The 27,863-nt window shown below is 42.9% G+C and overlaps 3 protein-coding genes across 16 annotated transcripts in view; all 3 read left to right on the top strand.

Moving 5' to 3' along the window:
• The window catches only part of LOC126069415 (zinc finger protein 345-like), a 208,786-nt gene that overhangs the window by 157,525 nt on the left and 23,398 nt on the right, over positions 1-27,863 (top strand). The window contains exon 2 of one of the 5 annotated variants that reach the window (XM_049872795.1): positions 3,334-3,577. The exons of 3 other annotated variants lie outside the window; for them this stretch is intronic. The gene's annotated coding sequence lies outside the window, so the exon portion shown is untranslated. Of the gene's footprint in view, positions 1-1,213; positions 3,578-27,863 lie in introns of those variants that run through there. One more of the 5 variants, XM_049872796.1, reaches the window with a different exon arrangement.
• LOC126069416 (zinc finger protein 345-like) overlaps positions 3,601-27,863 on the top strand; it is a 73,416-nt gene continuing 49,153 nt past the window's right edge. For 5 of the 9 annotated variants that reach the window (XM_049872821.1, XM_049872823.1, XM_049872817.1 and 2 more), the window contains exon 1: positions 3,601-3,846. The gene's annotated coding sequence lies outside the window, so the exon portion shown is untranslated. Of the gene's footprint in view, positions 3,847-8,073; positions 8,110-27,863 lie in introns of all 9 variants that reach the window. The other 4 variants (XM_049872826.1, XM_049872819.1, XM_049872820.1 and 1 more) reach the window with 2 other exon arrangements.
• Positions 8,330-18,710, top strand: LOC126069420 (zinc finger protein 883-like). Of its 2 annotated transcripts, none has more exons than XM_049872830.1 (4): positions 8,330-8,503; positions 12,277-12,403; positions 13,581-13,731; positions 15,204-18,710. In XM_049872830.1, exons 1-4 carry the CDS (start codon positions 8,501-8,503, stop codon positions 16,837-16,839), a joined length of 1,917 nt encoding a protein of 638 aa, XP_049728787.1. In that variant the 5' UTR covers positions 8,330-8,500; the 3' UTR covers positions 16,840-18,710. The 2 variants fall into 2 exon arrangements, with proteins under 2 accessions (XP_049728787.1, XP_049728786.1); XM_049872829.1 differs by having other exon boundaries at positions 15,201-18,710.

Raw genomic sequence — 27,863 nt, 5'->3', positions numbered from 1 at the left:
CATAAGACCAGAACTAGATGATACCCGGCTACCATGACTGAACACCTTGATCCAAGATTACATAGAAGAATCTTGATAAGGGGGAAAATTTAGAACAGCATGTCAAATTCTCCTGGACTCCAGACTTCCTGGAGCCCTCAAACCATTGACCTGAGATAATCTTTAAATCAAAAATATTCCTGAAGTCTTCTTGAAACTAAACAATAGTTTAGTTTAACTAGTGAAAAAAGGTCTGCCTTGAGCATTATGCTCTTATAAGCATTATCTATCTGGGATCAAATTGACAACAGCAACTCAAAAGATTTGATCGGAACCTTTGGGGGCAGTGAATTTATGTTAATGGGGGAAGGAACAGTTCAGAAAAGGAGAATGAGAATGGTTGCACAACTCGAAGAATGTAATCAATGTCAGTAAATGGTACTTGTAGAAACTGTTGAATTGTATGTTTTCCTGTGTATATTCTCAACACAACAACAAAGTGAATTTTATATTTTTATATATATATATATATATATATATATATATATATATATATATATATATAAAAGAGAGAACTTCCATCATCAGCCAGTATCGGGCCCGACATTAAAATGATTGAGGAATTCTTATGAAAATCCTACAGAAGACAAAGAATATTGAATATACCATAGACTGCCAGAAGCACGAACAAATCTATCTTGGAAGACGTATACCCAGAATGCTTCTTAGAAGCAAGGATGGCAAGACTGCATCTTAAATACGTTGGACATGTTATCAGGAGGGGCCAGTCCCTGGAGAAGTACATCATGCTTGGTAAAGTAGAGGCTCAGTGAAAAAGAGGAAGACCCTCAACAAGATGGATTGACACAGTGGCTGCAGCAAGGGGCTCAAACATAGCAACGATTGTGAGGATGGTACAGGACAGGGCAGGGTTTCCTTCTGTTGTACATAGATTCACTATGAGTGAGAACAGACTCGACGGCACCTAACAACAGCAGCAGTAGTAAAAACCTAGACTGCCTTGAAGAGACTGATAGTAGAATTATGGACATCAAAGGCAGTTCTGGTGAGGGCTTAGAAGGATGTGAGGAGAGCTACAGAGAAAGTCTCTGTTCTCTTACAGAATACATATAGTGCCAGCAACAGAATGTTGCTAGAAATTTGGACGTTCATTGTGCTTCTGGTGAGGCTTTCAAAGAAAATGATGAACATGGGATTGGAGAATGGAGGAAGGGTGAGGCTATTTATACAGCGATAGAGCTTGTCTGAATTATGTTCAAATGTTTGGTGCAAGGTGGAACTCGTGAGTGATAAACTTGGATATCTGGCTCATGAGATTTTTAAGCAAGATCTTAAAGGGGCCAAATGGTTTCTCCTTGCTGTTTATAGTAAAATGCAAAATGGACTTAAAAATGAACTGTGCAACATGAAAACAGAACTTACAGATTTGGAAAATTCTGTTTTACAAACTAAGGATACATGTCCTAGAATGTTCATCAACACATAGCTAAACAATCTTTTGTTAAAGAGATTAAGCCTGTGCCTGGTGGGTCTAACCAACTACCGCAGGAGAAAACCCAGCAGCTTAGACTGATGGACAGAGAAATAGCGAAATGAAAGAATGCCGTCTCCCTCTTTAAATTCCATAGGCAAGAAACAGGCCACAGGAGTGACATTTGCTGTCCTCCAAGAATTGAGAAGAACCATCCCCACAGCAGCCAGAGATCAGCAGAACTGTTGGGGGGAACACAGAAAGCAGAGTTGCCTTGGTCTCAAAGGATGGGGCAATGGCTTTTGGGATTTCAAGGGGGGGTCTATAGCCTTTAGGGTGTCAGAGGGTGGAGCCATGGCCTCCTAGCTTTCAAAGAGTCAGATCTTCACCTACTCAGTTCTGGAGTGTGGGACTGCTATTCAGCTTGGCCAAGAGGGTGGGTTCACTGCCCTTACCTGAGAGAGTGAGGCTGACATGCCTAAGGTGCAGAAGAACGGGGCAGAAGGCATGAGTTTACCACTGAGATGGAGTAGGAACTGGACCGGCAAGGCAAGGGAGCAGTGTTGCCCTCCCAGTGTGCCCAGAATGTCCACCTGAAGCCCAGGGCTCAGGGGCCTCCATACAGAATCCAGCAAGTGCAGCCAATAACCAGAATCTGGGGGGCACGGCCATTGCATAGATAGTCTCAGAGAATAGAGGATTATTTTCAAGCCCTTGAGCCTTGAGGGTAGTTTGTTGTGATGGGTTTTGGACTTCCTTGGTGCCTCTTATCCCTTATTTCTCTCTAATTTCTCCTCCTTGTAATGGAAATGTCAATCCTGTGCCTGTTCTACCATTGTACTTTGGAAACAATGTGTAGTCTAGATTTTATAGGTTCACAGATGAAGAGGAATTTTGCCTCAGGATGGAATACACCTACAGTTTCACCCATATTTGATTTAGATGATTCGAAAGATGAGATTTTGGGCTCAGAGTTGATGTAAGACTTTTGGGGTGATGTGATGGGGTGAATGTGTTTCGCATGTGGCAAAGACATGGATTTTGGGGGCCAAAGGGTGGAATGTTGTGGGTTGAATTATGTTCCCGATAAATACGTGTTGTAAATCCTAACCTCTATACCTGTAGTTATAATCCCATTTGGAAATGGGCTGTGTTTATGTTAATGGGGCAGGATTAGTGTACGGTGTGTCTTGAGTCTACCTCTTCTGCGATATAAAAGAGATTAAACAAGTGAGCCAGAAAAGCAGAGATGAGTGAATAGAGGAGAGATACCAAGGCACATGAAGATAGCCTAGGAACAGAAGCTCAACAGAGCTGACTGAGAGAAAGCCTTCGCCTAGAGCCAGCACCTTGAATTTGGACATCCAGCCTCCTAAACTGAGAAAGTAAATTTGTTAGTGGCCTACTAGTGATATTTCTGTAATAACATCACTAGATAATTAAGACAAACACCTTCAACCGTCTTGACCTCATTGACATTTATTAAATACTCCACCCAACAACTTAATATCATTTCTAAAGTTCATCTCCACCTGGACAGTCACTGTTGCCAACCTCCAAACCTCACAGGCAGTGAATACAGCAGGGACAATCACAGGAAAACCAATTGCACCATCCGCCGGGGCGGAAGCCCCAGGGAGCCCAGAGGGCGAGTGCCTTGGTGGGTGCTGTCTTTGGCAGGTGAGGTCCCTGGCAGGTGAGGTTGCAGGTAGGTGATGTCTCCTGCAGGTGTGGTTTTCCTGGCAAGTGAGGTCTAGGATGTTGGAGTGTTGGCAGGTGAGGAGCCAAAGGGTAACTTTGATTACGGAAATCCCCGTTTCAGCTCATATACACAGTTAAGAAAACCCAGGTTTTCTCTGTAGAGGAAGGACAGCGGTGGACAGATTCCAGTTACCAGGGGTAGCCACTGAACCCCACGGTCCCGATTTGGAGCGCTCTGGGTTCCTGCACGGAAGCACTCACGTACGCACCTCCAGTCCCGAAAACCGGAAGCGGAAGTGGGCGGCCAAGGTTGTGACCCTTGCGCTATGGTGTGAGGTTGGTGTGGCAGCAGCTGCTTCCTGGAGGCCGCGGAGGTGGGACCTGTGTGTGTCGGTGCGTGGACAGGTGAGGTGGTGGGAGCCGCGCACACCTGTGCTGCTCAGGCAGCGGGGAGACATGCAGGGTCCCGGGCCTCACCCCCACCGCCGCCCCCCGGTTCTCCTTTGTGTGTCTTTACGGTCCAGCTGCGGCCAGATGTGACGTCCTGTGAGTGGGCAGAATGGGGGCCGTGACGGGGGCAGGGAGAGCCGGTGAGCAAGACTCCGGCGTTTGGGAAATCTAACGCAATGTTTATTGCGAGTCGGCAGGCGGGGACCCGGGAAACATTTCCTCAGGTCAGGCTCCCTGCTTGAGGGGTGCGCTGCACGTTTATGGGGTGACGAAATAAGGAAGTTACACGTATTCATGCAGTTTGTGGGGAATCATATGCACACGAACAGCGGGACGGGGGCAGATGTCTGAGCCGGATGCTGGTACCCGACCTCGGGCTTCTCAGTGTTTGGCCTCAGTTTTGTTGTGCAGCCTTTTAATGGCGCTTTTCCAGCCTTTTAATGGTGCTTTTGCTCCAGGTCATGCCTCGTGGGCCTCAACTGGTCTTAACTGGTTGGAGCCACCAGGCTCTGAAGTCAGGCTGGGATTTTCCAGGAAGTTAGAAGCTGAAAAACAGCCCAAAGAGATCTTTAGAGAGTGTGGCAGAGTTTCTTGTTTGTCACCCTTACACCCCTGTCTCCGGTATGCTGTCCCACCCCACCCCCGTGCCCCTTTGTTCTCTTTTCATTTTCTTTATATTCCAGACTGGGCCACACACTTCGGCCTCCTTGGGCACCGCCCCTAACGCGCATGTGCCAGCACATCCAAGATTTTCCCAGCCTTTCAGCCTTTGCACCAGGTATTTTTTGTGGTTAGAGGAAAACTTTTTAACCATGGGAATTCGGTAGTTGTTATAATTTAGGTCTCACTTCAAAAAAAATTTTTTTTTCACACGTGATCTGCTCGGAGTGCTCCCCTCAACGCCTTCAGTACAGGCACCTCTCAGCCCCTGAGGACAGTCTCCCCTCTGCCCCCTGAGGACAGGCCCCCCTGGAACCCGCAGGAGAGGCTCCCCTTAGCCCCCTCAGGGCAGGCTCCCTGCACCCCTGCCTCCACTCAGCCCCTTCGGGACAGGCTCCCCTCAGCCCCTCAGGACAGGCTCCCCTCAGCCCGTCAGGAGAGGCTACCCTCGGCCCCCTCAGGACAGGCTCCTCTCAGCCCCTCAGGACAGGTTTCGCTCGGCCCCCTCAGAACAGGCTCCCCTTGGCTGCTAGAACAGGCTTTTCTCAACCCCCTCAGGACAGACTCCCCTAGGCCCCCTCAGGACAGGCTTTTCTCAACCCCCTGAGGATAACTTCCTCTCAGCCCCCTCAGGACAGGTTCCCCTTAGCCCCTCAGGACAGGCTCCTCTCAGCCCCTCAGGACAGGCTCCCCTCAGCCCCCTCGGTACTGGCACCCCTCGGCACCCTCGGGACAGGCTTCTCTCAGCCCCATCAGGACAGCCTCCCCAAGGTCCCTCAGGACTTTTTAACCGCAGGAATTCGATAATTCTTATGATTTAGGTCTCACTTCACATGTTACCTGCTCGGAGTGCTCCCCTCAGCGCCCTCAGGACAGGCTCCTCTCAGTCCCCTGAGGACAGGCTCCCCTGGAACCCTCAGGAGAGGCTCTCCTCAGGAGAGGCTCCCCTCGGCCCCCTCAGGGCAGGCTCCTGTCAGCCCCCTCAGACAGTCTCCCCTCAGCCCCTCAGAACAGGCTCTCCTCGGCCCCCTCAGGACAGACTCTCCTAGGCTCCCTAAGGACAGGCTCCCCTCGGCCTCCTCAGGACTGGCTCCCCTTGGCCCCCTCAGGGCAGGCTCCTCTGAGCGTCCTCATGGCAGGCTCCCCGTGGCCACTCAGGAAAGGCTCCCTTCAGCCCCCTGAGGACAGGCTCCTCTCAGTCACTTAGGTAGTCTTCCCTCAGCCCCTTCAGGACAGGTTCCCCTTGGCCTCCTCAAGACAGGCTTTTCTCAGCCTTCTGAAGACAGGCTCCTCTCAACCTCCTCTGGACAGGCTTTCCTCGGCCCCCTCAGGATAGCCTCCCCTCAGCCGCTCGGAGCAGGCCACCCTCAGCCCCTCGGAGCAGGCTCCCCACAGCCCCACAGTACAGGCTCACCTTACCCCCTCAGGACAGGCTCCTCTCAGCTCCTCAGGACAGGGTCTTCTCACCCCTGAGGATAGGTTCGCCTCAGCCCCCTCAGGACACACTCCTCTCAGCCCCTCAGGACAGGCTCCCCTCATCACCCTCAGGACAGTCTACCTTCAGCTCCTCATGACAGGTTCCCTTCAGCCCCCTCAGGACAGGGCCCCTCAGACCCTCAGGACAGGCTCCCCTCAGCCCCTCCGAGTAGGCTCCTCCTGGCACTGCCTTCTGTTACCACTGGATCCACAGGGTTTTTAATTTTGTCCAGGTTGATCGACATTTTCTGGATAAGCTGTAAACTGCTTGTGGTTTGATACTTTTTCTGTGGTTCTGGGTGTTTCTCACACTAAAACACTGAGAACCTTTTAAGTGACCAATAAGGCCTCAGTGCATGCTAACTCCAAGACCTACACCCTCTTGCCATAGCATAGGTAAGCCCTCTTCTGTAGTCCTGAAGTGTTATTGCTTTCTCCCCAGGTGCAATCCCCTGTGTGACCCTGTGTCCAGGCTTGTGGTAGTTTCTGGTACCTGTTAGTACTAAATTCTGTTTGTTTCCTGGCCTTCTTGTATGAGTCTCACTTTCTTCTGCCGCACTTGACAGACTATCCCCGACAACAAGAGACTCCCTTTCAGTTCAAATTAAGACATGCATCACATGGTCCACATTATATATATGTATATGTGCGTGTGTGTATGTATATATACACACACACACATATATACATACATACGTACATATATGGAAAGTCTGGTGGCGTACCAGTTAAGAATTTGGCTCCTAACCAAAAGGTTGGCAGTTTGTATCTACTAGATGCTCCTTGGAAAGCCTATGGGGCAGTTCTCTCTGTCGTACAGGGTTGCTATGCATTGGAACCAACTCGATGACAATGGGTATGGATGTGGGTGTGTGTATATATATATGTATGTGTATATGTATGTTTATGTATAGTGTGTATGTATTGTCCTTTAGATGAAGGTTTACAGAGCAAATGAGTTGCTCATTAAACAGTTAATACACATATTGTTTTGTGACATTGGTTGCCAATGTGTCAACACTCTTCCCTTCTCGATCTTGGGTTTCCCATCTCCCATTTCCATTCGTCCACCTTTCCTGTCTCCTCCTACCTTCTTGTCCTTGCCTCTGGGTTGGTGTGCCCATTTGAAAATGCTGTTGGGCAAAATGGACCATCGATCCAATTTGGAATTTATCACTTCTTGGGCTTGATGTGCTCGAGTGTTTTGTTTTTATAATTTTGACCAAGATTTCAGAAAAGGGGACATATTACATATTCATCATCTTGGTAACTTTCCCTAAAGGGCAGTGAGGCAAGTTATACATATAAAATGCTCAACACAACCCCTGAGGGAGAATAAGTGCTCAGTAAGTAATATCTGCGATTATTATTATGGAAACCCTGATGGCGTAGTGGTTAAGAGCCACATCTGCTAACCGAAAGGTGGACAGTTCAAATCTACCAGGCGCTCCTTGGAAACTCTGTGGGGCAGTTCTACTCTGTCCTATAGGGTCACTAATCGACTTGACGGCAATGGGTTTATTATTATTATGGGCGAGTCAAATGGATTTGGATTTTCTGCGACATCTAATGGGAAGATGGGAACAATTTACCATCTGAAAACCGTTCTGAGAACTTTGGAGTTCTATTAAACCTTTTTCTTTGAGGACACTGAAGCAGGAAGTCATGAAATGGTTATTAAGGGTTATTCACCATCCTATAATAGTTGTTTTTTAGAAAAGCCTACTTTTGCTCCGTTTTTGTTACAACTTTTACAGCACTTCACCATGATCGGTTGAATCCCCAGGTTCCTTGTCCTCTCGTGGCAGGAGGCTGAGGCGCAGGTGCACAGATTTCAAATTGACCCGCTATATGACCTTCCTGGGGTGATAATAGAGCGCCAGGGCCATTTTTTAAGGGCTGTGTGCAGTATTTTTAGAGCCGTGCACAAAAGCCCACTCACTAAAATTATGGGGACTGTGCATGCACCACCAAACTAAAGATCCTCCCCTCGCTGTTCATGCATATGTATGTCACTCCTTATAAAAAGAGCAAATCTCAAGAGATTTAACTACACATGATTAATGTTGAGTGAACTTTGATACATTCATTGGCCAAAGTTGAAAACTGTTTTCTTCCTGACAATTCACATTGATACGAGGTAACTGCGTGTGTTGATCTGTAAGGGATGGAGTTACACAGGTGAGCCCACAACTTCAATATTGTACCCCTAACTCCCTGGAGGAAATCAGGTTCAAGTTTTGCAGCCTGGCCAGGCCTGGTTGCTCCTCATGCTCCGGGAGAGGTAAATTCCTCCATCTGTGGTCTTGTTGCAGAAAGGAGAGGCCCATGGAGCTGCCTGAAGAATGCAGGTGTGTGCTTGGGGGGCTGGAGCCTGTTCTGCCTTCAGTGTAAAGGCCCTCAGGGTGGAGCATTGCCCTGAGCCTGGGAGGAGGCCAGAGGCCTGTGACTCCCTGCTTCCTCCACACTGTTTCCTCCCTATCCTTCTTCCATTTCAGGTCTCAGGTGTGGTGCAGAGAGAACTAGTCCAGTCCAGGCAGCTGAGGACCTAGGGTGACCGTCTTGCACATGCGTTAATCACAGGGAAGGATTTCAACTGCTCTGGCTGGTGTGTGGGCCAAGCATTATTCATCTGCCTCCAAACTGCCCAGGCCTCTGCTTACACTCCCATCCCTCTTCCCAAAGTGGCTTCTTGGGCTCAGAGACGACATTCCCTTAGACTTCCAGAAACTGGAGAAGGAAATGGTGAGTTCTATGGAGAACTGGATTATCCTTAGCATAAGTGGGTGAGGCTGGATCAGAATTGTTGGGGGAGCAGCTATGTGCTGAGGGGCTGTGATTCCTCCGTGAAGAGAAAAGGTGGCAGAGGGGGCCAAGGGACTGAGGCCCAGGAGGCACCCTGAGGCCCTGCTCCTCTGTCACTGGGCCCTTCCTCTGTACACATATGGTTTTTCAGGATTTAGATGGCTGGGATCACCTGCCTTACGTGACTCTCAGAGCTGGCACCGTGGGGTGTTACCATCCCCACCCTGGGCCTTGGTGCTGTGCGTTGAATTTCAGAGTCTCCTGACCAGAGCCTGAAGACAGAGAATCTTTGGCTGTGGAGGCTGAGCCCCGCCTTCCAGAGCCATCTTTGTCCCATCTCTCTGACCAGTGTTCTCGACTACCCCCAGGCACTGGAGCATTTTCTGTGCCGTTCTGAAACTACAACTGCAGCTGTCACACTATTTTATAGGTTAGAAAAGGGGCAGAGAGTTTTTAGGGGAAGGCCCTGACTGTTTATGGGGTCCTGGGTCATGGTGGTGCTCTTCTGATGTCAACAAAGTTATGAGACTTGGAACAGTGCATCCAGCTGAGTCCTTTGTGTGGTCCACAGACCTATGTTTCCCCCACTGGGGAATTTTTTTTGCCTTGTGGCTTTCAGGTTTGTGGAAAGCATGGCTCCCTAAACTTGGTCCTTGTCTTCCCTCCTCTACTTAGAGGTGGTATTTAATCCCTATGATTGTTGATGTTCTCCATAGCCTTAAATTAGAATCCAAAAGTGTTCTCTCAACCTTTGAGATTTGTATATTTAAGTTCGTGGACTTAGTGTTTCCACTGGATGAAAATTCTAAGTCCCTAGTTGTGTTTCTAGTGAGAATTTCTCAACTTAACGGATATAAACTTCTCAAACACAGAGGAGCGCTTATTTTAACTTATGTAAAAATTACCCCAAAGCTTACTCAAATCTTAAGAAAGTTCTCATCTTCTCCTGCCTGGAGATTAGTATTTGTATTTAGAAGTTTATGACTACTACCAGTATCATTGTTGATATTATACTTTGTGACCCAAGTCTTAATCCGTAATCTCTCTCGTTTAGTTTTGCCTGTTACTGTAAATTCAGTTATTACTCTGGAGTCTTCGGGGACTTGAAATCCATACTGAAGGTTGTAGTCTTTGATTTTCATGAGTAAATGCTTCAAGTTCTCTTCACTGTCAGTAAGGAAGATTGTGTGATCTGCATAATTCAGGTTGTTAATGCGTCTTCCTCCAATCCAGATGCTGCGTTTTTCTTCATATAGTGCAGCTTCTCGGATTATTTGCTCAGCATACAGATTGAATAGATTTGGTGAAAGAATACAACCCTGATGCACACTTTTCCTGACTTTAAACTATGCAGTATCCCCTTACTCTGAAGGACTGCCTCTTAGCCTGTATACTGGTTTTCATAATCAATGAAACACAGGTAAACATCTTTCTGGTGTTCTCTGCTTTGAGACATCAGCTGTGATATCCCTCTTGCCATGTCCTCTTCTGAATCCAGCTTTAATTTCTGGCAGTTTCCTGTTGATGTACTGCTACAACCGTTTCGAGTGATCCTTAGCAAAATTTTACTTGCATGTGATATTAATGATATTGTTTGATAATTTCCACATTCTGTTGGATCACCTTTCTTTGGAATAGGCGTAGGTATAGATCTCTTCCAGTTGGAGAAACCCTGATGGCATAGTGGTTAAGTGCTTCGGCTGCCAACCAAAAGGTCAGCAGTTCAAATCCACCAGGCCCTCCTTGGAAGCTCTATGGGGCAGTTCTTTTCTGTCCTATAGGGTCACTATGAGTCAGAATCGATTCAACGGCAATGGATTTTTTCTTCCAGTAGGTTGGCCAGATAGCTGTGTTCCAAATTTCTTGGCTTAGACAGTGAGCTCTTCCAGCTTTGCATGTTTGTCAAAACATCTCAATTGGTTTTCCGTCAATTCCTAGAGCCTTGTTTTTCACCAGTGTGTTCTGTGTAGCTTGGCCTTCGTCCTTCAGTGTCATTGGTTCTTGATCATCGGCTACTACCTGAAATGACTGAATGACTGAATGTTGACCAGTTCTTTTTGGTACAGTGACATGCAAAATGTATATGAGTGTTTGCAGAATCGTCATACTCTGCCTCTGATTTTTTAGAACTGAAAGTGCTATCCTTTTTTCTCTTACGTAGCCAGGTTTCACTAGTTAATGTTTTATGAAATAATTATTTTGCTCCCTTCACTAATTTACTAAAGAGAAATATACTTGTTACTTGCTACTTATCCTCTTACTGGGCTGCATTTTGTGTAGAATGTATCGCCACTTAAATACGTTGTCATGACCTCTTCATACCAGGATTGATTAGAAATGACATACACTGCTCATTTCACCCTTTCCCTAACATGAGGAGTCTTCTTACTATAAACCTGCTCTGTTTTTGCAGCCTTTTCTTTCTTCATGATGTGAGGAAGCCAGTGGATTAGTGTTCTTTCACAGAGGTCACTCTTACAGACCAGGGGATTCCAGTGGTCAGGGTTCAGGTGGTCATGATCAGGTACCTTTCAGGGCTGCAGATGTGAGAGAATTTTGGAGTGGAATCTCTAGAGGGCTGGCATGTAATTCTGTTTCCTAGGCTTCACAGGCAATTTAACAGGTAAACTGCACTTCAGCTTACTTACAAAATCGTATCTATTGTGGCAGGTATTACACATAACAAAATATTTCCCAATTCAACAAAGTTTACCATGTATACCTTGATGAGATTTATTACATTTCTCACGTTGTGCCATCATTACAAAATGGAAATCATAACCTCTTCTCGGTTGGCAAACACAAGGGCATGCTGTTCTTGTGTCTGCAGAGGTTGTGCTCTTTGGCATCTCATAACATTAGACTATGTGAGGATGTGTGAGTTCATGTTTGCTGAGGGGAGCAGTCACTAATAATTGATGTACGGTTACATCAAGTTTTGAAATGTGTGAATTGTGTGTGGCAGTCTGGATTCTCCTGTTTCCCGTCTCATCTAAGCTCTTAAAATTTTATTACCTTTGCGTGTTTCTGAAAAGAACAGAAGATGACAGAACAATGACAGAGTTTTTGAGGAATAGGTAATTGATGTGTAAAAATTCCTAATTCTCCAAAGTAATTCAGCAGGTGAATCTGTTACCTTCTGATCTCTTGGAGTTCAAGAATATGTGATCAGCTCGGGGTCCTGGTTTACCACTTTATATGGGACCTTGGTCCTCCCATGGCTGTGAGGGGCAAAAGGAAACGCTGTCCTTCTGCAGTGTTTCCCATTTGTTAATACCTCAGCCTGCCTTCAGCCTTTGCTTTATGTTTTGTTGAGGGTTCTGGTGGGTCATATGGAGGGAAGTGTAATTGTGTTTTCACAAGGAAGTGATGGTCAGAATGAGAGTATTTCTCTAATTTCTGCTATGTTTTCTAACTGTCCTAGACCATAAACAGAGGAATAAGACTGCAGTGGGTCGCAGTCAAACTGTGGAGAGATTATTTCTGTCTGTTGAAAATGTATGAGACAGGATGCAATCAGTGAGGAAGTGAATATAGTTAGTGAAGGGAAGAGGCTGATGACTATACCCAAAGTAAACCTTGGTACAATGCAGAGCTTTGTGTCAAATCCCTTGGAATTCTTAGTTCCCCATGGCTGTCAGCCATACCCTTCGTTCCTGAACACATTGGAGTACATGGTACCTTGCTGATCCATAATGTATGGAATGTTTTAGGTCTCAGTGGTCATTGAGGATGTGGCCGTGGTCTTTAGCCAGGAAGAGTGGGCATTGCTGGATGTTGCTGAGAGGAAACTCTACAGAGATGTGATGATGGAAACCTTCAGAAACCTGACCTCAGTAGGTAAGAAGGGCATCTTTTCTTTTTTTATTTCTTTGTCTAGTGAACAAAAATATTTTACTCATTGACTTTACTCCAGTATTTGGGCTGAGGAATGGGAATAAATTGTTAACTAAATCAGGCATGGTCCCTTGGTCTATGGAGCTGATATATCCTGGATTCCCCGTGAGCATAAAGCTCTTTAGGTATTAACGTGAGTTTTCATTTCTCTTGCGATTAAAAGACCTGAGGCTCTCTAAGTGTTGTAAGCGTAAGCATTGGCTTCAGGATCACTGTGGGACATTGAGAGATAGGTGGTTTGGGACCTTGTAGAGAGTTTTGCTGTATCTATTATAAGTTTGGAAATCCTGGTGGAGCAGTGGTTATGTGCTACAGCTGCTAACCAAAAAGTCAGCAGTTCAAATTCGCCAGGTGCTCCCTGGAAACTGTATGGAGCAGTTCTACTCTGCCCTATAGGGTTGCTATGAATCAGAATTGACTCGATGGCAGCGAGTTTGGTTTTTTTTTTTTTAATTATAATTTGACGTGATTATTTTGCTGTATATAAAAAAAAAAAAAGTCACACCCGTCTATCATTAGAGATCCTGAAGAGGAAAGTATTGGCTCAGTGTCAAGGAAATGTTCATTACTCTTCACTGTCTTCCCTCATGATGTCCATTTTCCCGTGAGCACCATGTGAGCTATACCCATTTTTTTTCCAAGAGAAAAAAAGGAAAGATCTGAGTACAGTGAGGATCCATGGCCCCTGTGTCAGGAAGCACCAGGAAAGCAAGAATTTTTGGAAGGACCAGCCCTATATGAATGGAATTACATTTCAATTAGTCAGCTAAAAAAATTCTCTTTTGGGTTGTGGACACTACTGCACAGATACCTGAACTTACCTTTCTGAATTTAGCAGTCCTCTCAGAACTGCGGTTATGGAGACCCTTTTCTTCTTTAATGTTACATTGGGAGTTGTGTCCAGTATTTTTCTTAGCTGTCCTAACTACACCTATTTATGTCACCATCATTCTCAATATTCATGGAATTATTGCCTAGCAAATTGCTTTTTAACCGTTGCAAATGTGCTCAAACAGTGAGATGTGATTAAGCCTTTCTTTGTTCACAGCAGGCTTTTGCCCCAGTGACTCCTTTCTTTTTTCTTTCATATTGTGAACCTCAACTTGAATATCTCGGTCAGTCTCCCAAAACCTTAACAATGGAGAAAAGTTATCCAGTGAACATACAGTGCTGCAATACATAAAGAATAACCCTTGGTTGTCCATGTTAGGAGAAATCTGCACATGGAATGGCAACGTAGATCACTCTGAAAACCAGGGGAGACATTTGAGGTGAGTGTATATGGTCGCTATGAGTCAGAATCGACTTGACGGCAATGGGTTGGATTTGGTTTCGGGTCATTCAAACAAGTGAAAACTGCTTCAAGAGAAAGACTGAAAGTGTCATGACATTAATGTACACACATATATATTTATGTATGCATATTAGCACTCTCAGCTGGTTTGTAAATGTTCAGTACTGGCCAGCATAAACAAGGACAGCATATGCGTTGCATAGAAACCAGATCTGTTCCCTGTCAGATTTTGACCTGAGTAGAAAACAGTCAGCGGTGCCCTGGTCAAGAATGGCAGCTATTTCTGTGGCTTCGCATATGTGTCACTCTCCACAGTCCTGCCAATAATCAAATTTCCTGCATCAGGTTCCTGAGACTTTTGGGATCCATGTGGGAGAGTGGATTATTGGCAGGACCTTGAAGAGCAATACACATTCAAAGTACATGGTTGGCGGCCATCTTTGAGTGGGGCACTGCTATTTGTTTCCTACTGATGTGAAAATTGAACGGGCAACAGATTTGGTTTCTGTGCAAAGTATATGCTGCCTTTGTTTATGTAAGCAATTCCTGAAGTGTTACGAACCATTTTTGAAATCTCGACACATAGTAACACGTACACATTCTCCTCACTTTTGACTATCTCTTTATCCAACACTGCGTATACGACAGTGGTAAAAAAAAGTCTACTATCCAACTTTTTTGAGCATTAACAATGGACGTTTGGCAGTAATGGATGTTGAGATGCAAGGCCTAAGTAATGCTGGCTGTGATGGTTAAGATTATATGTCAGTGTGACTGGGCCATGATTCTCACTGGTTTGTAAGTTATGTAGTGATGTCATTTGGTAGTTATGGAATCATGTTGTCATCCTTTACTTTCTGATCTAATGTCATCCTCCATTTTCACACCATGCCGAAATTGCAGAACGACCTGTTCTTTTGAACCTAACCATGTTGATAAATGAGGAGGTGTACGGACACACATGCACACACACACAGACATCTATGTATACGAACATAGATGGAAAAGTATGTGTTTTAGGGAATTTTTATAATACCCAGAAACCCAGTGCCATCAAGTCGATTCCGACTCATAGTGACCCTATAGGACAGAGTAGAACTGCCCCATAGAGTTTCCAGGGAGCACCTGGTGGATTCAAACTGCCAACCCTTTGGTTAACAGCTATAGCACTTAACCGCTACGCCTCCAGGGTTTCCCTTTTATAATACAGCATATTCAAATACTTGAGTGAGATACAGAGTATTTGAAATGTATTTCCAATAGACACAATTATCAGAAAGACTCATATTTTAGAAATTCTGTGAGAATAATGGTCCTATGTCTGCTAGATGATTTTACCTAGGAAACATGAGAAAAGTCAGGAAAAACCAAGGATGTTCAGTATATTTGGTAGTGGTGAAATGGGAACAAATTTATTTCCAACTCCATGTTCCCTATTTTGAATAGCAGTCATACAGCAGAGAACTTCCATGAAAGTAATGAAGGCACTCAGTGTTGGGAAACCTGCAACCGGATTTTGGATCTTACTGCACTGAAAAGAAACCCTCCAGACGTAAATCCTTTTGAATGCTCTGAGTGCGGAAGAGTCTTCATGGATTACTCATCATATAACCATCATATCAAATTTTCCACCAGATGCACTGCCTGTCAGTGTAAGGAATGTGGAAAATCCTGTAGTTGTTCCTCTCACCTAACCATTCCTTCGAGAGATCTTCATGGAAATAAACCCCATAAATGTAAGGTGTTTGGAAAGGACTTAATTTATATGTCAACCCTTAAGAATCCTGTGACAACGCTCACTGGTGAGAAATGCTGTGAATGTAACAAATGTGTGAAAGGTTTCTGTAGTTCGTCATCCTTTTCGACACATGTGAGAGATCATAAGCATGCATGTAAAGAATGTTTTGAAATGAGTAGTCCTTCATCCCTCATTTTACCTAAAAAATTTTCTAACAGAGATAAGCCTTATGAATGTAAGGAATGTGGGAAAGCCTATAGTTGTTCCTCAGGACTCACTGTGCATCTTCGAACTCACAGTCGAGAGAGGCCTTATGAATGTGAACAATGTGGGAAAGCCTATATTCGTTCCTCAGAACTCACTGTGCATCTTCGAACTCACAGTCGAGAAAGGCCTTATGAATGTGAACAATGTGGGAAAGCCTTTATTCGTTCCTCCTACCTCAGTTCTCACAGAAGAACTCACAGTAGAGAGAGGCCTTATGAATGTAAGGAATGTGGGAAAACCTTTATTCGTTCCTCCCACCTCACTTCACATAAAAGAACTCACAGTGGAGAGAAGCCTCATGAATGTACACAATGTGGCAAAGCCTTTAGTCGTTCCACAGCCCTTGCTAGGCATAAAAAAACTCACAATGGAGTGAGGTCTTATGAATGTACGGAATGTGGGAAAGCCTTTATTTATTCCTCAGCCCTTACTATGCATAAGAGAACTCACAGTGGACAGAAACCTTATGAATGTAAGCAATGTGGGAAAGCTTTTAGTTATTCCTCAGCCCTCAGTATGCATAAAAGAACTCACAGTGGAGAGAGGCCGTATGAATGTAAGGAATGTGGGAAAGCCTTTATTTGTTCCTCCCACCTCACTTCACATATAAGAACTCACAGTGGAGAGAGGCCTTATGAATGTACGGAATGTGGAAAAGCCTTTACTCGTTCCACCAACCTCATATCACATATAAGGACTCACAGTGAAGAGAAACCTTATGAATGTATGCAGTGTGGGAAAGCCTTTAGTTGTTATGCAACCCTCACTAGGCATAAAAAAAATCACAATGGAGTGAGGCCTTATGAATGTACAGAATGTGGGAAAGCCTTCATTTATTCCTCAGCCCTTACTGTGCATAAAAGAACTCACAGTGGACAGAAACCTTATGAATGTAATCAATGTGGGAAAGCCTTTAATTATCCCTCAGCCCTCAATTTGCATAAAAGAACCCACAGTGGAGAGAGGCCTTATGAGTGTAAGGAGTGTGGGAAAACCTTTATTCAGACTTCACACCTCGCTAACCATGCAAGAATTCACAATGGAAAAAGGCTTTCTAAACATAATGTGGAAAGCTTTTAGTTGTTCCTCACATGTCACTTCACATACAAGAATTCATGGTGACTTGATTGATTACTCTTATGTCAAAAGCGGGATGTTTTTCCTTACTGTTACAATTTCGAGCAGCAAATTTCTGAAAGTCTACAAAGAACAAAGTTTCTTAGTGAGAAATCAATACTAACTCAAAAGAAGGGATCATTAAAAGTAATTTATGCCTTTGGGAGAAATGACAGGTTCATTGTAACTGTGGGACTGTACTCATCAGTGTTTGTTACTTTATCAATCCAAGCTAAATTTTACCTTTCTTAAATCCTTGCTATTACAAATGAGGCTGTAGGGACTAGACTTGAGCAAATGTGGTTTTATGTTATTTAATGTTATCATTGATGTTATTTTGGAAACAGTTAAGTACGCTCATCTTGTATTTGGTTCAGATGGTTTTATTTTCATATTTGAAACATTCCTTCCATTCTTTCCTATTGTAAATTAAACTGTTTTATCTATTATAATTAATAATTCTCATATAGCGATACTTTGAGACTGTGCAAATATTCTGTTTTTCATTGTACTTCAGCCTATTATGTATTATTATTACTGTGGTGTTTATTAGATATTTTTTGTTCCAATATCTAATAATAATGTATCTATTAATTGGAATTCTGAAAGAAATAGCTTTTCCTTCTCTCTGATTTATGTTTTTAACTGATCATAATTGTATAGGCAGTCCACGGATTCTGGTGGAGTTCCTTTCCTAACTGTGCATTTAAGCTGAATTTGCACGTGGGAACAGGTAGGTACGATTTTTTGTAGGTATTGTTATTTAGTCAAATGTTTTCCTTGAAATACACCGTACAGTGTACCTTCGTATGCATAAAAAATTTTTTAAGAAACACTTTTAGTTACAATAAAACATTGTTTACATAATAGTACAGTAATAACCGTAATGAGGTTTTGATATACATTACAAAGTCATAACCGTATGTTATTACAAACACCTGTCACTTCATTGGATTCCCTCTTGATACACTTCTCTCACTTCTGACTTGGGGAGGCTAGGAGGCTGCCCTCCTAGGCGCTGCACATGTGATCCCGCTCCAGAGGGTGGTAGGGAGGAAGTGCAGAGCATGGACCCCACCACTGCACGACTCTTAACCTGACCTTACAGGGGACGTCAGCCTCCGCCCAGTTCCAAACAGTAAGAACAAGCAACATGGTGACACCGCATCACCACTGGGCAAGGGATGCAGGACTTGAGTTCCTGCAGAAGGGGATCTTCGTTTGTAAGAGGATGAGCCAAATTTGAAAGTCATGAGTCAGTCTGGTAAATACCTGGGAGGTTGGCATCCAACAGTAAAGATGGAAAGAAGCTGGTATAGATAAAAGACAGTAAAAGGAACAAGGGATTTTAAATGAGAGTGGAAGATCAAACCCTGAGTGGTACTAAGGATTGAGAATAATTCTGATCTCACTCCTGGAATCAGGTACAAAGGGTGTGAGAAAAGCAACTTTTTCACCAAAAGTAGAGTGTCCACAAAAGGATTGCTGGGAATTACAGGAAGAAAGGTTTGCCCACTTTAACCCAACTCTATCTTCCTTATCATGAGTTCTTTATCCTCTTTTTCTTTCTATTCCATCAATGTTCTCCAACTTTCATAGCTCTGCTTTGTTCAGCGAAAAAGAGGGAGACCCTCAATGAGAAGTGTTGACAGTGTTTTATGTTGTACATGGGGTTTTAAGTTCATGAAACTTACCTCCTGCTGTGTGTCAAATGATATGAAACCTATCTACTCCCTCTAATTTTGTAATTATATATTTCAGTACAGAATTTATGACTTAGGTTCCGTGTTTTATATCTGTTTGTTTCTGTTGTCTATGCTGGTTCATTCCCTGTGTGTCTGATAATTTGTTGTTTTGTCATAGGCATATTCTTTATGTTTTATTATTATGTTGAACTGTGTTTAAAATATACTAAAGAATGAGAGTTCTTATATTTGGTTTCAAGACTTAACAGTTGTCTTTATGTTAGATGTTTCAATAAAAGATATAATAGAAGATAAAATTTTTCTTCCAAAGAGGATTTTTTTTTTGCCAAGACAGGTGTCTGGAGTTACTATTACAAATCTCAAGAGCCTTAGAACATTCAGAGCTCAGTATTCCCATTTGTATGGCTCACAACCAGGCCATGTGGTCCTTGTGATATCTTGATATGGCTCGCACTTTTGGGAAGCCTGACCTCCAACATCTGACCTGTCTGTGCCGCCATCTTGATCCTCCTGCTCCTTATTTTCTGTTTTGAACCTTGCAGATAGATTATAGAAGAAATGGAAGGGCGGGGGGAAGAACGGCTCATTTCTGACAAAGTGTTTTTATGGTACACGTTCCCTCTGTTCCAGTCACTTGTTGGGTGTATCTGGGGTACGCATTCACATATTTCAACTGATATGACAGTTTTTCTGTTACATACACAGGTAGGGTATTCATTTCCTTTCTAGTAAGAAAGTTTACTTTGAAGGTGAAATATGTTCTGAACAGTGACTTAAAGCAGGGACCAGCAAACACTTTTGTAAAGGACTAGATAGTAAACATCTTAGACTTTGCAGGCCAGATGTTTACCTTTGGAAAGACTAAGCTCTGTCAGCGTAGCTTGAAAGCAACTGTAGGCAGTGTTTCCATGAATAGTGGCCGTGTTCCAAGGAAATGCTATTTACAAATGCAGCTGTTGGGGCACAATTGGTCTGGGGTTGTGTAGTGTGTTGACCCCTGACTTAGAGAGTAGATTCAGATAAAAAGATCAGGCAAATCGGAGAAGACACTGTAAAATTCATAGAACAAATCCCATGCAGCTTCCTTTCTGCTAGTGGGACTCACCTAGTAGAAGGCCCAGGATGATTACATCATCAGGCTCTGCTCTTGTCCCTGGCCAATGCTGATGTGACTGTCAGACCCTTAATCACCCAGATTTTCCAGTCTACCAAGCTACCCTACTTAAAAAAATTTGCCTTCCGGTCAACTCAAGACTCATGGCAGGCATTGGGTTTCTTCTGTTTATGGTGACGGGATATTTGACAGCAGATATTGGTGATGACTGCACAACACGATTAATGTAATTGATGTTACTGAATTACATATATGAAAAACGTTGGCAAATATATGTATACATACACATATGTATATACATGTATACATATATACACAAAGAAAAATTCAGGCTAAGGCAGAGAACTGAATTTCAACCTGTGCTGTTCTCTTATATATTGTATTTTGTTATTCTTATTGTCTTTTATACATGGAAAGGGAAATCTGTACTCCTGATTTTAAAAATCTGTATTTAAATAGTACAGAGTATACAATGAAAAATCTCTGTCTTTTGACCTCAATCATCCTCCCCAGAGGAATGCTTGTCATCATTTTCTTGTGTACCCAGAGATATTCTATGGATATACAAACACAATTGAGTTTTTCTATGTATTTGAGCCATTTCAGATGAATCTCTGTACGCTTTACTGGTTTTACTTCCCTAGAGATCCCAGCCTAAGTCATTTGGTACCAAGAGTTGTTCTAGAGAAAAAAAATTGTAACGATGAGTTTTCGAAATTGGTTCTCAAGTCTGACTAGTCTTAAAGGCTCTGATGCCTCTGCCTCCTGTCGTAAAGAGGGTATGGCTAATCCTTGTTGAGAGGTGGTAATGTTAATATGCAAAATATCACCAGTAGATCAAGTATTGGTAAAAGTGAGACCCTGAGTGATTGTATGTTTGATATTTCCTACAGTTCTTTCACAATGAGAAGTATCAGTATTGTTTGTCCTTAGTTTTATTAGACAAAGTGGTGAAAGAAAGAGATGAGTTCAGGCCTTCGGTGGCACAGCTTAAGCACTGCATAAACAGCTCAAAATTGCCACTTTTGCCCTGAAAGCCTTTTTTTTTTTTTTTTTTTGTAGTAACAGAGCTGATATTGCTGAAACCTAAACCTTGATTCTTACCATAAGAGTGGCTGAATTATAAGGCCAGTTGAATTCCCATCCTCAAATAGTGTATGAAATTCAACTGAGGGCATTGGGAAGAAATGAGACCCTGAAATTTGGGATGAGGACATATCGGCAGATTGTTTTCAGTCTTTGAAAACTAATGAAATTTGTTCTATTGAGTTTTGGACTTGTGTGATGCTCGTTATCCCTCTTTTACCTCCAATTTTTCCCATTTTCAATGGAAATGACTACTTTGTTCCTGTCCCATCATTGTGCTTTGCAATCACATAACTTGTATTCTAGATTTTACAAGTTGACAGATGAAGAGGAGTTTTTTTCCAGGATGGACTATGCCTAAAGTCCCACCCATATATGATTTAGATTTTTCAGATGAGATTTTGGACTTGGAGTTTAAGACTTTGGGATGAGTAAAGGGGTGAATGTGTTTTGCATGTGGCAAGGACATGAATTTGGGGGGGCCAGATGGTGAAATGTTATGGATTGAATTGTCTCTCCCATAATTATGTCTTGTAAATCATAGTCTGTATATCTGTGGTTATAATCTCCCTTGGGAGTGTGACTTAGGCTGGGTTCTCAAGAGATGCAAAACCAGTAAAGCATATATGTTTATCCCAAAACCAAAACCAAACCCACTGCTGTCGAGTCGATTCTGATTCATTGTGACCCTATAGGACAGAGTAGAACTACCCCATAGAGTTTCCAAGGAGCACCTGGCAGATTTGAACTGCCAAGCTCTTGGTTAGCAGCTGTAGTACTTAACCACTACACCACCAGGGTTTCCGTATATGTTTATAGAGGGATTTTTATTAAAAAAAAGCTCACACACTTGTAGAGGCTAGAACATCCATGTCCGTGGATCACGTTAGAGGCTTCTATTTAGTAACATAGTGCAGGGGCTGGCAAACCCAAGATCAGTAGGCTGGAGAGCAGGGCTCTTGCTCAAAGGCTGCAAAGATCAGTGAATCCCAAGATTGGCAGGCAAAATCACAGGTAATCTGCTAGCTCAAGTTCCAATAACTGGAGGGCAGATGGACAGGAACTAGCTGCAGAACGAGCAAAAGCCCTAGACCGTTGCCTGAACGTCAGCTTATATTTGGATGCAGGCCACACTCCCAAGGAAACTCCCTTTCAACTGATGGGCTACTCACAAGAGATCCCATCATGGGGGTGGTCATGTATCAAATCTCAACAGGAAAGTGATTACAATGTTATATGACTTTCAAAACACTGAGAACCCTGTCCCAGCCAAGTTAACACACAATCCTGAACATCACAGAGTGTGATGTCTTGGTTATGTTCATGAGGCAGAACTAGTCTAAGCAGTATTAATCATTTTGAAATCTCAGAGAAATTATTTGCTTAAGTCAATCTCTTGTGCAAGGAACCAAGTCGGTCTCTTGAGCAAGGAAGCAAGCAGATAAGGAGAAAAATAGATCCCACTCCACATGAAGATCACAAGGGAACCAAGAAAACAAGCTCAGAAGGGACAAGGACCTTCACCCAGAGCCTGAGCCCTGAATTTGAACTTCTAGCTTGCTAAAATGTGAGAAAATAAGTTTCTGTTTGTTACAACCACCTACTGGTTAACAACAACACGATATAACTAAAACACTTCCTTTGTTCTCTTGAGATGCTCATTACAGTAGAAACAATTTGTGCATATGAGAAAAGGACCTCAGTGAGAGAAAAAAAGCCCAAGATGCCTTTTACAATATATAACACAATGTCCCCTTAGTCTTGTGTTTTTTTTTTTTTTTTTTTATGGGCCCGTGTAATCTTTGGCTGAAGAGTGAACCTCAGGAGTGACTTATAAAAGGGTGTCTGGGGCCATACTCTCAGGATTTCTTCAGTATCTGTCAGACCAGTAAGTCTGGTGGGGTTTTTTATTTTTTTTATTTTTGTGATTAATCTGAGCCCATTGTTTTGTTCGGCGCCATCAAGTTGATATCTGACTCTTAGCGAACCTATGTACAACAGAGTGTTCAAAAAGTAAACTAGCATAGAGTTTTAGCCTCATGGATATATTTATACATATTAACTGGGCTTATGAAAACTTTTTCTTATAAGTAACTACAGGATATTTTTATTGAAAGTGATAGATTTCTGCAGAGACATTGCCCAAAAACTTTATGGACGATCATTTTGGTGTCAACGTCTTCTGGAAGTGTTGCCCAGTGTATTCCACAGCCCCCTCACCTCCCCGAGGGAACCATAGGGGAAAGGTGCATCTTGAGTGCCGGCAAGTCAGAAGGAAATCCCCTGAGTCTGTGTAGGGAAAACAGTTCTGTCTGAGCTATGGAGCACCAAGGAAACAAAAGTGTATGGCTGTGTTGGGAGAGAAGGAAACCGAGGAGATGTGATGTACCTGTGAACCAAAGGATTGAAGCATCCCAGTGGAGGAAGACAGAGCACCCAAGGACGCTGAGCCTTTGAGCCAAGAGAGGACCAAGGGCAGTTCCCTCATTTCCTATCTTCCTGTGTTCCTTTCTGGCAGCTGTAGGGGAAAATATGTTTTTCATGCCTTTTCCAGCTCCTGGAGGCCATTCCTTCTCTCCTGGTCCCATCCTCCATCTTCAAAACTGGCAGTGCCCCGCTGAACCTTTCTTACATCACCTCACTCTGACACCAGCTCTTCTCTCTTCCTCCTCCACATTTAAGAGCCTTTTTGAATACATTGGACCCACCGAGGTAATCCAGGATTATCTCCCTGTTTAAACGTCACTTGATTCCAAAAAACCAAATGAAACCTGTTGCTGTTCAGTCAATAGGGTTTCCAAGGAGTGGCTTGTGGGTTGGAACTGTGGACCTTTTGGGTAGCACCCAAGCTCTGAAACGCTGTGCCAGCAGCCTACCTGAATTCTATCAGGTACCTTAATTCCCTATTGCTACATATCCTGTTTACAGAATCAAGGGATTAGGATGTAGACATATTTGGGAGATCATTATCCTGCCTGCCATTGTGGTCATGTGACATAATTTTGGCCAAAGACATGTAACCTGACAGTCTGTTAGGTGGAGCTTGTTGGAACACATATTTTCCCTATGCAAAATAAAAGGAGAATCATAAATATAATGTTGAGGAAAAGAAGCCAGACATCAAGGAATACATTGTGTGATTTCATTTATAGAAAGTTAGAATTCTGACTAGTGGTGACCCTGGGAGTGCTGACAGAAGAAAGCTTCTGTTTTTGGTCTTGGTCGTGGTGCTCGTTACTTTGAATAGAAGTGAAATTTCGTTGAGCTTTTTATATGACACTTTTTCATATGCATAATATACCTAAAAAAAAAGTTTTTTTAAGACCCATCTGGCACTACACTTTGTGCTTTTCCCTTACTTTTCTCCCAGTCTTCCTGCCTGGTATTTAGTATCTACAGGTATAGCGGGTATTCTGCGACTGTGAGGATGTGACAAGTGATGTATAGAAAAGTAAAACTTTAATTTGTCACACTTTTTGGTTGCACTTTTTATTACTTTCAATGTAATGCCATCCGTAACTAGATTAAAGGTTCATGGTATATTTTAGAATGCTTTTAGCATGTCACTTTAATAAAGGAGTACATGGAGAGTAAATATGGTTATATTCCATGTGTACTTTGTAATAATTAAACCATGTATACTATATATCCTTTATGACTGCTATACTGGAATAAATTTCTTAACAAATTAGAAGAACTCCAGAGGAGTTATTTTTTTCGTGCTTAAGTGAGGACTTAGTGGGTTATTAAACCGTGTCTTCAACTAAAGGAAGTGACATATCTATTTCTAACGTCATTTTATGCATTATCAGCTGTATCATCATTTCCTACATTACTAGCTGGTAACCTTGCAGTCTCCAGTGACTGTCATGTCTCTTCAATGAATTGAAAGCTCCTTCTCTTTCCAATTTGTAAATATCTGTCATCTATTTGCATTTGAAATACCCCTCCCTGCCAGCAGCACTTTCTGATTTCCTGGAAGAAAGGTTTAAAAACTCGGCCATGCATGTTCTGCCATCTGCTAATCCCGGGGCTGGGGACCCTTAAAAATATGTTACAGAAAGCAGCTTAATCAAAGGAAAAACAGAGACAGAAAGAAATGTATACCTATGGAGTTTCATTTATCCCAGCTGTTCTGAAGGGCCAGTCTCCTCCAAGGTCATCATTTTCACAGTGGTAACATATATGTGAGAGACAATGGAGTGGGGAGGGGTTCACCTTGCTTCTACTAACTGGTGTCAGGTGTGGACATGAGCTGACCCACCAAGAAAACATTTGTGTACCATGTATTCCAGCACTATCATGAAAATGTCTCCTTCATTAAGAAAATAACTTAATGGCAATAATTCTAACTACCAACTAAAGCCTCGCTATTCCATGTGTGGTCCATGGAACAGCAGCACTAGCCCCACGTGGGGGCTTATCAGAAACGAAGTTTCTGGAGCCCCACCTCAGGCCTACAGAATTAGAATCTGCATTTTAACAAAATCTGCAGGTGATGTGTTTTTGTAAGAACGTTTGAGAGCCACTGGTCTAACTGATGGAAGAGTAAATAGGGCCAGAATTACCTTGAGGCAGTGGAAGGTAAAAGCAAAAATAAGAGTTTGGGGGCCATGAATAACCTGAATATTACAATGAATTTTGGCCCCCTAAAGATGAGAAATACATAAATCAATACATAGTATATCTGGGGTATTAATTTTAATAGGTGATTAGAGGACCCAAAAACCAAAACCCAGTGCTGTTGAGCCGATTCCGACTCATGATTAGAGGACAAAAACATCTAAAGCAGCCCCTTTACGGCAATAAAGAAAAGTTTAGAAACAGTGTTCTAGGGGTATGGAGGTACAGAAGGCTTTGGTGAACAGTAAGTGATACTAAACTGAGTTGATGGGTATTCATTATAATTGATAATCTTGGTATATCCTTGGTATACCATATTTTTAAGCAAATAATACGTGCCTTCTACTTTGGCTTGCTGACCGTGCCCTCCCCACACAAGGTATTTTCTTAAGTGCCACCATCCCAGTTTTTTTTAAGTGTCGCTGTGAAAAATAGTTTGTTTAGCAAGCTTATGAAAATACCTTGCAGTGGGAGGCTGTGGCTGGCAAACAAACGTAGAAGGCATGCATTATTTCCATAAAGATACGGTATCCTTACTGTATGGTATTATATCTCAAGATTACTATCTATTATATCTGAAGCACTTTGAAAATAAAGTTAATCCTTGTTAGAGACATTTTGGGGTAATTTTTTTGTATTGGTTTTATTTAACTTTGCATTACTTTTGTAATTCCTTATATCAGACTTATAAAAAAGATTGCGATAGTTTGAATGTGAATACCACTAGACTGGATCAAGATTTCCAGAACTCATGTGTAGAAAATGATCAGTTTACATACTGCTGTTGATCCTGAATTGCAAGGAATTGAAATTAACTACATGGGACTGAATGGACTAAAAGATTACTATGGTTACAGTTACTATACCAGAGTGAAGCTCTCAGAACACGAAGAGACAGAAAAATGTCATAAACTCACTGGTCTGTTGAATCCAGATAAAAAGCCAGGCCTATACTCTTAAACAACATAACAGAATAGAAAGCAAATAGGGAACCCAGGGCCTTAAAATGTGTACATCAATTCCTTGGTAAGATTGACTCATTTGTACAGAAAAAGAGGTCCTAAAGAAAACTCATTAACTTGCCAGAATATCAGATGGATAGATATCAGACCCTATGAGAAAACCTGAATACCTCAAAGAAGAAAGAAAAGAAACACAAATGGGAACTCATTTTCCCAGTGTGGAAGGAGAAATTGCAGGTGGGAACTCATTTTCCCAAAGTGATCCCTGAAATTCCAAATTGCTTCTAGTATACTTAGTTTATAGTGTTTTTGAATATGAAACCCAAACCAGGGTCCCAGTAGGTGGAGTTCGAGGCTCCCTTGTCAAGGATCCTATTCCCAGGGCCTGAAACTTTGCTCTACCCAAGTCAAATAAAATTCCTAGCAGGGTTTTGTCAGTGATTCATTTTACAGTGTACATCCATTGTATGAGAGTTCCCCTGTGCTGATGGGCAGCCCGATGCTGTGGCTCATTCCAACATCAGTGTCTCCCTATTGGTAGCTTCCTAAAGATAGGCCTCCTCTCTGCTTCTTCAGGATAGGCTTCTCTTGGTCTCCTGAGGACAGGCTCCTCTTGTTCTCATCAGGACCAGCTCCTGTGGCCCTGCTGTCTATCACCAGTGACTGTAAATGGGCTCCAAAGCTTTGCTACTTTTTGTCCAGGTTGGTTGACATTTCCTGGATAAGCTGTAAACAACTTGTGGCTTGATACTTTTTCTCTGGTCCTGGGCTTTTCCCACACTAAAGCAGTAGAAACTTTTTAACTGATCAATAAGTTCCTAGTGCATGCCAACTCCAACACCTAGACCCTCTTGTCTGCCATACTTATGCCCTCTCTTACAGTTCCAACATGTTGTTGCTTTGTCCCTGGGTGTAATCACCTGTGTGGCCATACATCCAGGTGTGCTGTAGGATCCTCTGGCTCCTTTGAGTACTTTGTGTTTTTCTTTCCGCGATTGACAGAGTATTCCACAATACCCACAGACTCCCTTTGGAGGGAGATTAACACATGCATTCTATGGCCCACAGTTTTTTTTCCTTTTTGAATTAACCTTGCATAACTTTAGATCCTCATCTTTCAGCCTCTTTTATACACACCTCAGGTCATAAAACATCTCTGGACGTGTGCACAGTAAAATGGAAAAACTGCTTCCCTTTTTCAGGGCTGTGTGGACAAGGTCACAGTAACTAATTATTCCTTCGTCTTTTACTCAAACTTTCCTCTCCTTTCTTTTCTCCATTTCTAGAAAGGCATTACCATTTACCCTGTTATGTCAGAAAGGTGGAAATCAGGCATGTTACTTCTGTTTACCTCAGTCACTGCCCATTAAGTCTTCAAGTTCTGCTACTTGTACCTCCAAAACATAGTATTGTCTACTTCTGTAACAGATGTTCATCTCCCTCAATATTTGTTGTCACCTTGGACTTTGATCATAGAATTCCTGAGTTTCAGTTCTA

The sequence above is a fragment of the Elephas maximus genome, chromosome X (genome assembly GCF_024166365.1).
Source record: "Elephas maximus indicus isolate mEleMax1 chromosome X, mEleMax1 primary haplotype, whole genome shotgun sequence".
Taxonomy (NCBI): domain Eukaryota; kingdom Metazoa; phylum Chordata; class Mammalia; order Proboscidea; family Elephantidae; genus Elephas; species Elephas maximus.
Note: the sequence above shows the minus strand (reverse complement) of the source record. Positions and strands in the feature narration are given on the sequence as shown.